The sequence below is a fragment of the Carassius auratus genome, unplaced genomic scaffold, assembly GCF_003368295.1.
Source record: "Carassius auratus strain Wakin unplaced genomic scaffold, ASM336829v1 scaf_tig00216160, whole genome shotgun sequence".
In the NCBI taxonomy this organism is placed as follows: domain Eukaryota; kingdom Metazoa; phylum Chordata; class Actinopteri; order Cypriniformes; family Cyprinidae; genus Carassius; species Carassius auratus.
The window spans coordinates 7,379-22,424 of NW_020528434.1; the positions used below are offsets into that span (position 1 = coordinate 7,379).

The window sequence follows — 15,046 nt, forward strand, 5'->3', positions numbered from 1 at the left end:
AAAAACTCTACTTGTAATAACCTAGAACACTGTCTAAGACTTGATGGTTGCTCTGTCAATTCTTCGTCATCAGTTAGGAACCTAGGTGTGCTACTTGATCGCAATCTTTCCTTAGAAAGCCACGTTTCTAGCATTTGTAAAACTGCATTTTTCCATCTCAAAAATATATCTAAATTACGGCCTATGCTCTCAATGTCAAATGCAGAAATGTTAATCCATGCATTTATGACTTCAAGGTTAGACTACTGTAATGCTTTATTGGGTGGTTGTTCTGCACGCTTGGTAAACAAACTACAGCTAGTCCAAAATGCAGCAGCAAGAGTTCTTACTAGAACCAGGAAGTATGACCATATTAGCCCGGTCCTGTCCACACTGCACTGGCTCCCTATCAAACATCGTATAGATTTTAAAATATTGCTTATTACTTATAAAGTCCTGAATGGTTTAGCACCTCAGTATTTGAATGAGCTCCTTTTACATTATACTCCTCTACGTCCGCTACGTTCTCAAAACTCAGGCAATTTGATAATACCTAGAATATCAAAATCAACTGCGGGCGGCAGATCCTTTTCCTATTTGGCGCCTAAACTCTGGAATAACCTACCTAACATTGTTCGGGAGGCAGACACACTCTTGCAGTTTAAATCTAGATTAAAGACCCATCTCTTTAACCTGGCATACACATAACATACTAATATGCTTTTAATATCCAAATCCGTTAAAGGATTTTTAGGCTGCATTAATTAGGTAAACTGGAACCGGAACACTTCACATAACACCGTACTTTCTACATCATTAGAAGAATGGCATCTACGCTAATATTTGTCTGCTTCTCTCTTGTTCCGAGGTCACCGTGGCCACCAGATCCAGTCTGTGTCCAGATCAGAGGGTCACTGCAGTCACCCGGATCCAGTACGTATCCAGACCAGATGGTGGATCAGCACCTAGAAAGGACCTCTACTGCCCTGAAAGACAGCGGAGACCAGGACAACTAGAGCCCCAGATACAGATCCCCTGTAAAGACCTTGTCTCAGAGTAGCACCAGGACAAGACCACAGGAAACAGATGATTCTTCTGCACAATCTGACTTTGCTGCAGCCTGGAATTGAACTACTGGTTTTGTCTGGTCAGAGGAGAACTGGCCCCCCAACTGAGCCTGGTTTCTCCCAAGGTTTTTTTCTCCATTCTGTCACCGATGGAGTTTCGGTTCCTTGCCGCTGTCGCCTCTGGCTTGCTTAGTTGGGGTCACTTCATCTACAGCGATATCGTTGACTTGATTGCAAATTAAAACAGACACTATTTCAACTGAACAGAGATGACATCAATGAATTCAATGATGAACTGCCTTTAACTATCATTTTGCATTATTGAGACACTGTTTTCCAAATGAATGTTGTTCAGTGCTTTGGCGCAATGTATTTTGTTTAAAGCACTATATAAATAAAGGTGATTGATTGATTGATTGATTGATTGATTGATTAAAAACTGTCTTACAGCATTGCAGAAAACATTTTATTTCATAAAACATAAGCATCTTTCAGTTTGGCAAGATTTGCACTGAATATTGAATGAAGCTGCTTTCTCTAATAGAGAGACAAGCTTTTGAGCAGATTTGGGCTAGATTTCACTTCATTTGTGATTACACTTATCTGTATGACCAAAAATGACTATTTTAGTATTTTAAGAGAAAATGATTGTACCGGAGCTTCTTTTTATCATGCAGTAGCCCAAGTGCGCAATTGTTCAGCTTTCATTTGATTGAGCTGCCATGTAAAGTTGCTACTACATGCATATTTCAGATGATAAGTCATATTTGAGGTCAACGAATGTTGGATGTCCCTCATGGATATCCTGCCAGATGTACGGCTGGTCACACATAGACCAGCTGTTAATGATTTGTATGTCTCGGACACCGTGATTTTGCCAGTTCATGTGGATTTCTTCTCCGCAACATCACCATAATCTAACTTTGAGGTGTGAATTAAAGTTTCTACATTTGACAAAGAGAGCGTAGGCTGTATGGGAAAAATGTAGTATTACAAATTCAAGATTCAAGATTTTTATTCGTCACATTACAAAATTACATATAGCATATATAACTAGCAGTGAAATGTGAGTCAGGTCCGCTCCATGGACAGTGCAATTATTAAAGAAAACAACACAGATGAAAATATACATAAATATAGCTATATAAGAATGAAATAAAAGTAAACAATACAAATATAAGAATAATATATGAAAAATATGTATATTGTATAATTAAATATAGAACGCAAAATAGTGTGCATGAAAGTAAACTGTAGTCTTAAGTATTAAGATAGTTATTGTATCCGTAGCTTGTTCGGCTAGCATGTTTACAAAGCTTAATGCTACATCCATTAATTCGCTGACATCAGATGAACTTGGGCGAAACATGTCCCAGTCTACGTCATCAAGAGATGCCTTTAACGTTGCTTCTGATTGGGTGGACCATCGCGTCACCATCCTCTGCACCGGGGGATCTTGAACGAGCCGTTGTTTATATTACAGTGTGAGGAAAATGGCGGCATGGTCCGATTTGCCGAAAGCTGGTAGTGAGCGAGCTTTGTAGGAATTTTTAAACTGAGTGTAGCAATGATCCAGTGTATTCGGTCCTCTGGCTGGACAGGATACATGTCGATAAAAATGGCTTTGTTAAAGTCCCCAGCGATGATAATAGCAGAGCAGGATGTTTGTTGATGTTGCCGCTGAGCGCATCGTGAAGCTCAGACAAAGCCAAGCCGGTGTCTGCTTGTGGAGGGATGTAAACAGCAGTTATGATGATCGATGAAAACTCCCGATGCAGATAGCAAGATGCAGGTGGCAAATAATGGATAAATGTTCCAGATGAGGCGAGCAGGAGCGCGACAGAGTGGAGATATTCTTGGGGTCACACCATTTCTTGTTAATCATGAAACACACTCCTCCGCCTTTGGATTTGCCGGCCTCGGTTGTCCTGTCCATCCGTAAAATAAAGTTTTCAGACAGCGTTACAGCAGCGTCCAGGACCAAGGGCGTGAGCCACGTTTCAGACAAACAAAGGATGTTACTGTCCCTAATGTCCTATTGGAAACTTATCCTGGCTCTAAGATCGTCCATCTTATTCTCCAGAGACTGGATATTGGCCAGCCGAATGCTCGGTAAAGGAGGGCTGTGTACTCTTTTCCTTAGTCTGTTGCGAATCCCAGCACATTTCCCGCGGTGTTTCTTGACCCGTCGCCTCGGGTGGTTATTCAGGTGGCCATTGTTCATCTTGGCGTTCCGGAGAATCTGAGATGGCCACGATGACAAATGCTAGAAACATGACTTTTCATTAATTATACGGTAGAGGGCGCTAGTACACATTCTGCACAGAATTTCCCAAAAAAAAAAAAAAACAAGTGAGGAAGAAAAATATGAAACAACAGATACTAACACATGTAATCTAACATGATCATCTGACATGAAACAGCATCAAAACTGTAACATTATGGAATAGAATGTCGACTGATGAAGAGGTAATATTTACAAGTCAAGCTTTGGTGTGTTGATCGAGTCTATTTAGATTTTGAATATCATTCTGAATCCAGTAGCTCAAGTTGTAGAGCATTGTGTTAGCAAACGCAAGGTTGGGGGTTTTAATCCCAGGGAACACATGTTAGGGAAAATGGTTAGACTGAATGCAATTTAAGTCGTTTTAGATAAAAGTGTCTGCTAAATGCATAGATTTAATTTATAGTTATTTAATTTAGCTTTTTGATCAAAATGTTATTTCTTTATTTTTCTGGAACTTACCCACATTAAAGTGTTTTAAAAAAGAATGCATGAAGCTAGAATAAAATGTTTTTGTTTAAAAGCATATAGCCTGTTCTTTTTTTGGATGTATTCACCTGACTGCAGGTTGCAGTCCTTTGGGAATGATAGAAGACTCCCTTGTGGTTGTTCTTGTTTGAGGCTCAGTTTGTAGTTTCAAGTATTGTATCACGGGAGGCAATCATAACAATAAAATCTATTATTTTATTAGTTACAATACAAAGAAAATAATGAAAAAATGAAAAAAAATCAGCGAAGCCACCATTTCTACAATCAAACTCTAAACAGCAATATTGGAGATGCAGCATCCCTCGTTAGGATTCCTAACGAATGATAAAAATTAAAATATTGAAATATTTCAGGTCTTTTAATGTTTTAATACTGATGATTTTGACATACAGCTCATGAAAACCCAAAATTTCTATCTAAATAAAATTTGCTAAAATATATGAAAGTTTAACTTTTATCATTACATTATGGAAAATAATGAACTTTTATCACAATATGCTAATTTTTTTAGAAGGACCTGTACAATGGTTTCTTTTGCTTAGATTATCAGATTTCATCAAATGAAGAAATTGGTAGTTCTTGAACTTTGTTTTGCAAAGCAATTCAACAGACTGAAAAAAAGGACAGTTAAATAACTATTTTTTCTAATCTGGAATTACTTCCTTCTAAAAAAAAAAAAAAACAAACAAAAAAAAAACTAAACAAAAAGGTCTTAGGAAGTTACACTTTTTCCCTCATGAAAGGTGCTCTTTTATTTATTTTTTAATCAGTGTAGAATAGAAGTTAAAATAAATTCTGATAATAGCAAGAAGGTTTTTTTTTTTTCAAACATTGAGCAGAGCTACAACACATGGATTTTGCTGCAAAACTGGAACATTGACATATGCTGTCTTGCTAATGGAGAAGACAGTGAGCAAATATAAGATTATATTGACAGCATTTATTATTCGGTTGCCATGTAAATCTCCCATCAACTTTTTTTTTATTGTATATTACATTTAAATGTCTCAATTAATAGTTACAATTTCTATTTGAAACAGTGTCTTATTTTAATTTTAACTTTAATCATTTTTTTCTTTTTTAGATTTGACATGGGCATTTCTTGGTAGTTCTTAATAAAATAACAGGCAATCAACAGAGCAATATTAGCTAAACTGGTACAAATTATTTAAAACAAAACAAATAACAAAACAAAACTGCTGCTGACAATGTTATACACATATAGCACAACATCTTCCAAGATAACATTCTTCAGAATTTTCTGAGGTTGCTTAGAGATTAAAATGATCAACAAGCACAACTTACATTTTCAGACATGCTTACATTTTTCCAAATCAACTTGAGCTTCAAAACTCTCTGTTTATATCACCATCACAGGTGAATTTTACAGTAAAATACAGGAAAAAGAAAGCAGGAACAATAAGAAGCTCTACCAAAAAGGGCACCTAAAGAGAAAAAGAGAGAAACTCTTGTAAACAATATAAAAATGACACATTTATATTCAATTATATTCAACATTTAGCTCCCCACAAAACATGGTTCAGAAAAAATATTTGATAAGAACATGTCAAAGACAACATATAAACAAATATTTGTGTGACTTTTTCAGCAGGAAAATAAAACATACCATCCAATGTAACATTGGCACAAGTTTTCATGCGAAGTAGCTTGTTTGATAAGCAGCTCCACTTGAGTTGGTACGTCCAGAGTCTCATCGTGGGAAAAGTCTCGTCCTAGGAGTAAATACACATTCACAAAAATCCATTATTTTTCTTACTAGCTGATGATTTTGATAAAGAATGTTAGTGCTAGAATTGTGTATTAAGTCACTTAGAAATGTATGTGTTTAGTGCTCTGTGGTCAGATCGTGAATGACAGTGTTTTGCTCACCAGTTAGCTTGTCCCGCACCCTGTTTATAATTTGGATGGCTTTCTTGTTCAAGGCTTCAGGTTGCACAAGGCCATCTCCAACTGAAGGAAGAAAAAAATAAAGCTACAATTTTAAAGATAAACTCACTGAGAAACACATAAACTGATAACTGATTATTATGCAGATTAAGCAAAGAGAATTTTCGTGAGTAGCAGCATAGTAAATGTTAGTACTCTAAGTGCTTATGTTTTACAGTATACTAATTTCCAGCAATATCATCAACTTGAATATTAATTTCAAGCGAAATTGTCAACTTGATTGCACAGGTATAATTTATACTGAACTGAGCTGGATGATGACATCACTGAATTAAATGATGAACTGCCTTTTTTTTGTCCCTGCTTTGTCACAATATGTATAGTTAAAAGAGCTATATAAATAAAGGGGATTATAAAGCATAAGATTATTACTAGGGCTGTTGATTTAACACATTCATTTGATGTAGTTAATTATGGAAATTTCAGTGAACAAACACACAAATAAACTGCACAATCGGCTATCTCTGCCAAAGTAATAAAAAGAGCCTCTTTTCTCCCATCTGCGATCTGAACAGCACTGATGATTAGCTAAAGGGGAACAATGCTCAGAATGTCTGGATCCATTTCCTGTCAGTGAGAGGAATTGCTAAAAACCTATGTCAGCATTAAAAGAAGAGATAACAACAACAGAGGACATCTGTTCTGAAATACTCCAGCTCATCAGAGTAACTAATCATGAGCTAATCATGTGATGTCAACATCCTGAGTTGGTTACCTGTCAGCCGTGTTGCTATCTACTCAAAAGGAGTTAACATTTGATCATAAGATCCAACCCAGCAGGACTCATTAATAATTAATGGACCTCAACAAAGGATCCATACAGCTTGTCTGACCCATGACTTGACTTGCATGTGACTCTTCTTACAAACTTAATTTTTCAATAAATAATCTCAAAAGGAAAACTTTTGAGAAATCTGAACAGTTAACGATATTCACAAGTAATATGTTTTATGGCTTATATATGCTTGATGTGTTCAATGTAATCGGTGCAACTTTAACCAATGTTTTATAACCCCTTTTGACAGATAGAGTGCTATTAAAAGTGTGTAAGTGTAGCAGAAATGAGTCGAATCAGACAAATCAAAGAGTCTATCAGAGCTGTGTGCATTGAAACATGAGCTGAATTCCTCAGGAAGTCATAAATCAGTTCTAGTGCCACAAGAACCAAGCAAGATAACCAACCAACCAACTTGTTCACACAACAGCTTTCAACATTAACACCAATAGAACAATTATTAACAATTTTAATTTGAAGAAGAGATTGTCAAATTTATTGTTCGTGATTGAAATGCAACGCTGGACATCACATGTAAACCCAGGAGATCAAGTTAAATACTTGCATTGACTTCCCCCCACCCAGAAGAACCAGACTGAAATTCCTAAGGGGGAAGGGCTTTAAACCTTTGTCTTCACAGAAAAGTCCTTTGCCAGAGAATGGCAAAGAAACCCTTTTTATACATTATATATGGACCAGAATGAACTCAAAAAAGACTTATGAATGAATCATTCCATTGCTTAACTCCATATTCATTTACGTGTAACCCACACATTTGACTATCATGTTTAATCACTTATTGTGTATGTCTTTTGATAACTATAGGATACATAGTCATGTCTAGTATTGAAATAATCACATTTTCTTGCTTGATATTGTCCTGACAATCATTTATTTGTAAAATATATCATAATCATGTTATAGGAATCATGTCCAAAATTAGACCCTGTGAGGCAAGAACCACATGCTTGGTAAGATAAACAAATGATTTATGATACCCACCCCAAGAACATATCTGATTGGTCAAGGCAACATTTGAGGGGTGGCCAACAAGAAAGTTTAAATACTTTGGATACGATTAAATTTTTGCTTTTAGTTCTAGTCTAGCTGCTGCTATTAGCCATGTCGGCTTTTAGTCTAGTATTGCTTGTGCTATCAGTCATGCGGGCTTTTAGTCTGCTTTTAGTTCCAGCCTTGCTCGTGCTATCAGTCATGCCTGCTCTTAGCTTTTAGCTTGTAGCTTTGCTACCTAGCTTTAGCTATAAGCATCTAGCCATGCGGTTAGTCGTCATTGTTCTTTGAGCGCGGTTCCAGCGTGCCTGCCTACTGCTTCTATGCCACAATGAGAAGGAACACAACCTAGTCTCGTCAAACTTTATTTCTTTTATTTTCCGTTTGAGTTTCGTGTTCTGAGTTAAGTTTTGTAACGTCGAGTCTCCGACGCCTGACCTCGGATGCCAGTTCAACTTCAACCAGCGCACACGACTCTGCACTTTCAGTCAACGCCCAACAACCACGGGCTTCCCAAGACGTCACTTCACTACTGAACTTCCAGCCAATCAGCGACACCGGGATACCCCTTTCAACGGGAGTTCCTTTCACAGGAAACTAAGGCAACGTATCCCCAGATATTTGTTGTGCTGGTGTATCTAGTATAATTTTAGTCACATTGAGGAACTCAATGCAAGGGCTAATTACGTGATTGATGGTTGTTCATGTCTATGCAATTTAACGTATTGCTGTAAACTTGGGATTCCTTATTTCCATTCTCTTAAACTCATCTTTCCTTAACTTTCGACCTTCCTACAACTTGTGTGAATGTGTGTGTGCGTGCGTTTATGTGTTAGATTAGTTTATATGTCTTAGATTTATCTAATAAAGCCTTATTCATATTGAAAAGAGAAGTATCTTGTGTTTTGTGCTTACAAGTAAATATCTTAAACTGCCGATCTTGTTACTGTGCTAATTGATAGTGTTTCACTATAGTTTGGATATTAGTATCCAGCGCAGATTTGATGTTAAAAGGCTAGTTCACTGAATCGCAGGGCGTCTCCGTGACCAGCCGTGAAACAGTGATTCTGTTCAAATTCCCTTTAAAATCTTAAATGATTCCCTTTGAGCTAAATTGACCTGTTTCCCTTTCATAAGATATGCCAAGTTTAGTGTTGAACGAATGGCTGTGATCTTTGCAAGATTTTGAAATTAATGAAAAGATGGTATTTTGAATGTTGTGTGTAGTATGGCACATTATAGAAGTTATTAAACAAAATCCTGCAAAGATATTCCCCCATGTAATAAGTTGAAGCGTCATGTTAAGGAATGCATGCTCCACCATGCAACTGCATCCCACTGGAAGATCGCGTCATGGGATGGACCAAATCCGCTTGGATAAAACCCCAATGCCTGAACTAATTCAGTGCGCTTCCTTCTTTGCCATGGCTTGAACTACCTACTTCAACATGCTGCTAGCGTTCTTGTCATCCAGAACTCAAAACACTTCATTGAAAGTTTGTGACTGCCAAGAATCTTCGAAATCTTGCAAACAACGAAAATTCTAAATAAATTTTAAAACTCCTACTTAACCATGCAACCAACCAATCACCAGGAAGGTTTTCTCAAAAGACGTCATTCAAACGACAGAGCTGCAACAAAATGAGGCCCTGGGATTCCCTGAGACGAGGCAACAAGCGAACTCCAACTCTTCTGAACCCCGCTTTTCAGTGCAAATGCAAGTAAAACAAAGAAACTTAATTTCTTGCTGAAATAAGTGCAGATTGATCTTAAGCAGTAGAGATAAGACAAATCTCTGCTTTTGTGATTTTCTTGGTGCAATCCAATGAATAACTCCTGGGACTTCATAGAAATTCCGCTATCATTCTCTTCAGTAACTATGTGTGTTTGTGATTTATAAAGAAGTATTGTTTTGTGTGGTGATTTTTAAAGTTAAACTTTGCCCAGATCCTGTGCTACCTAGCTCGTAGCTTATAAATTATCATTATGTTTGTATTCTCATTGTCCATGAAGTAATATAAACAGAATTGTAAGGATATACTGAATTCTATGTTCGCTGGACGAACAGTTGATGAAGTATAAACTAATTAAATTTAGAATCAGTTCAATTAAAGCAACTAGAATCTTTAGATTCGATTCTTCTTTAAAATAATAATTTCCTTACATTAATTATGAAAAAAAACCCAATAAAAAGTGTTACATTTTTTTAATTCGTTAACCAATGTTTAAAACCCACTTATCTCATAACATTATTTATGCAATTCTAATTGCTGAAAATACTTTTAATAACTTTTTGTGCTAAAACCAATGGAAAACAAAACTTTTCATTTTATGCCTGATGCGAACCATTTCTACTGTTTTTCAGGTAAACATGAATGTTCATATGGTGATGAAATAATTATAAATGCATGTTTATGTCACACAGGAATGCATCTCTTAGCCTGTTAACATGCACCTGGACGTTGTCGTACTGAAGTCTCCTTGTTTGCAAGTGTCAATGTTTAAAAATAGATTAAATGAAATGGAACAAATTTGATCTTGACAAACTATTAGGGATATCAAATTTTCCTGTTGCGATGAATTGCTCATGCTTTTATTACGGTATTGAAATTTAGTTTTAAAAAGTGCTCAAAATATAGTATAATATACTATAATAGGTTAAATAACTTTTTTCTAATAAAAAAATAATTCAACATTTAAATAAAATAAAGCAATTCAGAAATATATATCGTTTTGCACAGATTAAAGTGCAAAAGAACTATAAAGACCAATATGTAAGATGAACATCATCGCAGATGCACAAATCTGAATGGCTATTTAAAATTATTAAAATATGTTTTAGAAAGTAGTCCAGCTGGTTTATATATGGGGTTTCCAGGGTAAGGACTGCATTCTCTGCAGTTTAACACCATCTACTGTCAGAGAATGAATGTGCTTTCATTCAATGCGTCCCTCACGTGTTCCTCATGTGCTTCTATTACGTGCTTCTCTTACGTGCTTGTTTACATCAGCGCACACAGCGACTTTCAAGCAACATGCCGCTGCGGTGTTGTGCATTTTGACCAGATTGGAATAGTTTTCTTAAAATGCATTTCAAATTCTGAATAATTTGTAATATATTATTATTTGCTGTATTTATACGTGTCCAAGATAACAATATTGTGCATATTCATTATCGTAATATATATCGCATTACCAAATACCGGCACAAGTCTACAAACTATACATCATTATAAAGATCTAAGCCTTAAGCATCGAAGACAGATCATTGTTTTTCAATGGAAAGCTTATAAAGAATGTATTTGGTAGATTTGTGTAAGCAGTACACATCAAAACATGAAGAATAATAATGCATTACATACAAGATTCGTTGTAAAAGCAAAACACATCCACAGCTGTAAATCCCGGTTTAGTTAGGAAGGTAAGGGTCCACTGAATGACATCTCATGGAGCACTTTTTGTCCAACAAAGCAATAACGTTTTAATATGGATGATAATTCCTTTGTTTAATTGTTTGTGTCCGATATGGAATTATTCATGCTCAGAAACTGCGTCTTGGTTGTGAAAAAACCACATGGTTTGTAGCGTACAGTGTCACAAAAAGAATATCATCCACAAAAAGAAAAAGTCAAAGATAGGCGTAAGATTGTTTATTTGAATACTGGTGCTCTCTTGTGATTGCTTGTGATGTGCGCTGTGACGCACTTGTCATGTGATTGAGGTGTAACTTAGCGATCACCTTTTTCTTTTTTTTTCTTTTTCACAATTTTTTATATATGTGAGTGTGTTTTATGTTGAATATCTCTGTATCTGAATAATAAACATCTATCTGAGCGCAAATCAGCTCTTTATTACTGTGTAATCACAGCTATCAATGTGAACGCTAGCTAAATTAAAGGTCCCGTTCTTCGTGATCCCATGTTTTAAACTTTAGTTTGTGTGTATTGTTGTTGTTAGAGTATAAATAATATCTGTAAAATTCTGGAACCTCAAAGTTAAATGCCAAGCGAGATATTTTATTTAACAGAATTTGCCTACAAAAAACGACCCGTTTGGACTACATCCCTCTAGTTCCTGCAGTAATGACATCACTAAAACAGTTTTTTGACTAACCTCAGCCCACATGAATACACAGACAGGGGGGAGTGGTCTTTTTGCGTTTTGCTTCTCAAACTAGTCCAAAACTAGCCCAATCGCGTTTCCAGGAGGCCCAATCAGAACTTGTCATGTATTTCTGAAGGAGGGACTTTATAGAACAAGGAAGACATCAGGCCGTTTTTATGACTGTGAAAACAGCGGTATACAGATAGGCGAATTGTGTGTAAAATACTATGTTTTTTTTACACACTAAACATGAACACGTATTGCACACTGTAAACACAATCAAAGCTTCAAAAAAGCACGAAAAATGGGACCTTTAATAGAGTGTGATTATTGACTTTATAGCGCTTTTGTATGATTACCATCTCTATAACTGGCCATCAATATTATAGCCCTTTTTGAGTGGATATGGTGAGTAGTTTTCTCGACTCTCGGGTCACTTGACATGAAAATTGTCCAAGCAACTAAAAATGTCAAGATTTCACCTTAGTGGAGCAGTTAAGTGTTATAGTGGTTTATTTGGTGATACAAGCATGAAAATTAGCATGAGCAGTCTCTGTGGGTGACTTGACAATAAGCCACCTACAGCTACTTGAAATTTCAAGATGGCGGCCATATTTCAAGATGGCCACCACCTTAGTGGAGCAATTAGGCTTAAAGGGTTAGTTCACCCAGAAAGCAAATTTATGTAATTAATAACTTACCCTCATGTTGTTTCAAACCCGTAAGACCTCAGTTTATCTTTGGAACACAGTTTAAGATATTTTAGATTTCGTCCGAGAGCTCTCAGTCCCTCCATTGAAGCTGTGTGTATGGTATACTGTCCATGTCCAGAAAGGTAAGAAAAACATCATCAAAGTAGTCCATGTGACATCAGAGGGTCGGTTAGAATTTTTTGAAGCATTGAAAATACATTTTAGTCCAAAAAAAGCAAAACAACGACTTTATTCAGCATTATCTCAACTCGTGAATGAGTCAATGTTTTGTTCGTTATCTGGCTCGGCTCGGTGTTCATCTTCAGTTCTCTCTTCACAGCAGTTCAGTCAGTGTACTGTTTGAGTACATGAATTACTCTGGGATATTGGTTTGTTTGAACTCAGAGGGAGTGTCAGCCACATTAAAAAAGTTAACAGCTTAAGTCATTTGTGGATTAATGCGTATTAGAGATGCGAACCGTTTAAAACAATTCAGTTCAATTTGGTGAACTGAATGATTCGTTCGCGAATCGGATATCCAGATTGCTTTGTTTTGAACTCTCTCTCACAACAGACACGGAAGAGAACACTTTGCTGAATAAAGTCGCCGTTTTTGCTATTTCTGGACCAAAATTTATTTTCGATGTTGTAAAAAATTCTAACTGACCCTCTGATGTCACATGGACTACTTCGATGGTGTTTTTCTTATCTTTCTGGACATAGACAGTATACCATACACACAGCTTCAATGGAGGGACTGAGAGCTCTCGGACTAAATCTAAAATATCTTAAACTGTGTTCCAAAGATAAAACGGAGGTCTTACGGGTTTAAAACAACATGAAGGTACAGTCATGCCCACAAATATTTGCACCCTTGGCAAATATGATCAAAAAAGGATTTGAAAATTCATCTGCATTGTTAATCCTTTTGATGTTTTAATTTGAAAAATTCACAAAAATGTATCCTTTCATTGGATAATAAGAATTTAAAACGGAGGGGAAATATCATTATGAAATTTATGTTTTTCTCAAATACTCATTGGACACAATTATTGGCACCCCTAGAAATTCTTATGAGTAAAATATCTCTGAAGTATATTCCCATTCATATTCACAATTTTGAGCACTCCAGCATGATTATAAACATGAAACTATCCAGCCATTGCTTCCTGTTCCAAGAAATATAAAGTGGAGGCAAAACAAAGCCCAAATGCCCTTAATCATCCATCACAATCAGAAAAAACTAAGAATATATTTCTGATGTGCAGCAAAAGATGATTGAGCTTCACAAATTGGTGAAGTGGCTTTAAAGGGACAATAAGTAACTTTTTAAGTATTTTATTATCTAAAATCAATATTTTTATTCATAAATATGCCCTCAATGGTGTATAAATACCTATGCAAATGTTTAAACTAATCCTCGTAAATGAAGAATTTATTATCTTTATATACATGGGACGGGTAGGTCGACGGAGGCTTCCATGTAGTTCCGCCATCTTGCAAAACTATAATAGCAGAGAGGGACAAAACGTACTAAGCCAACGCGTTTCCACAACGCGTTTTCGGTCAGAGCCAGAAACGTAGGTGCAGAGCAGTGAGAGGCGCTTGAAACTGCACCAGCAAGTTTAAAAGTCTGGATTGCATTCTTATTATGGACCATACATATGCCGCGCCACAGGAGAAGAAAACATCGTCGCCAAAACAGTCAAAAATAGAACGTAAAAGGAAATGTGACCGTAGATTACAGAAAACAAGAGTTAATGTCGGGGAAGCTTTTACTAGGTGGAAAGAGCTAATGCTGGATAAAGATTTCAAAAGAGATGCTGAATTGGCCTGTTTTCTTCTCGACATGTAAGTCAGTGTTTGATGATGACATCTAACAATGCACATAATTCAGAAAATATAACGAATAAAGACGACATAACTACTAATTACAATATTTCATGTTTTCCACAGTCAGTAATTCATACTCTAACATTCATTTGTTAGTTTTCATGTTGCAGTTTGTTTGAAATAACACACCTGTTCACCTGAAGGAAAACTCCTGTCAAAGCTTTTTAGTACATATCGCCTACCGTAGATGCAACGCGCATTTGAAAAAGCGAGGCGCTGGAGAGCAAAATAAGTTTGAATGCAAAATACAATTTCACCACTAGATGGGAGTAATTCCTACTTACAGTCCCTTTAAGAAAAGAGCTAGAGCAGTGACAATTCCCATTTCCACCATCAGGACAATAACTAAGAATTTCCAATCAACAGAAAATGTTAGAAAACTGCCTGGAAGAGGTCGTGGTGTCTATATCGTCCTAATGCATAGTGAGGAGGTCAGTTTGAGTGCCTAAAGACTCTCCAAGGATCACAGCTGGAGAATTGCAGAAAATAGTTGAGTTTCTGGTTCAGAAAACCTTTAAAAAAATTGTCAAACAGAACCTACATCAACACATGTTGTTTGGGAGGGTTTCAAGAAAAATTATCCTTGCTCATCCAAAAACAAACTAAAGCATATTCAGTTATCAGACACGACTGGAACTTCAAATGGGAGCGGCTTCTACGATCAGATGAATCTAAAAATTAACAACGAAATGGGTCACTGAGCTCAAAACCAAGCTTCTGCTATAGCCATTCCAGTCCTCTGACCTGAACCCTACAGAAAATGAGAGGAGTGAACTGAAGAGGA

The 15,046-nt window shown here is 36.4% G+C and overlaps 1 protein-coding gene across 2 annotated transcripts in view; it reads right to left on the reverse strand.

The window, feature by feature from the left end:
- Positions 1 to 4,741: 4,741 nt before the first annotated feature.
- mtor (mechanistic target of rapamycin kinase) overlaps positions 4,742 to 15,046 on the reverse strand; it is a 154,974-nt gene continuing 144,669 nt past the window's right edge. For both annotated transcript variants that reach the window (XM_026262449.1, XM_026262450.1), the window contains exons 56-58: positions 5,710 to 5,790; positions 5,447 to 5,552; positions 4,742 to 5,264 (exon numbers count right to left, since the gene is read on the reverse strand). In XM_026262449.1, the coding sequence (XP_026118234.1) occupies positions 5,249 to 5,264; positions 5,447 to 5,552; positions 5,710 to 5,790 (203 nt within the window). In that variant the 3' untranslated portion in view covers positions 4,742 to 5,248. The remainder of the gene's footprint in view (positions 5,265 to 5,446; positions 5,553 to 5,709; positions 5,791 to 15,046) is intronic.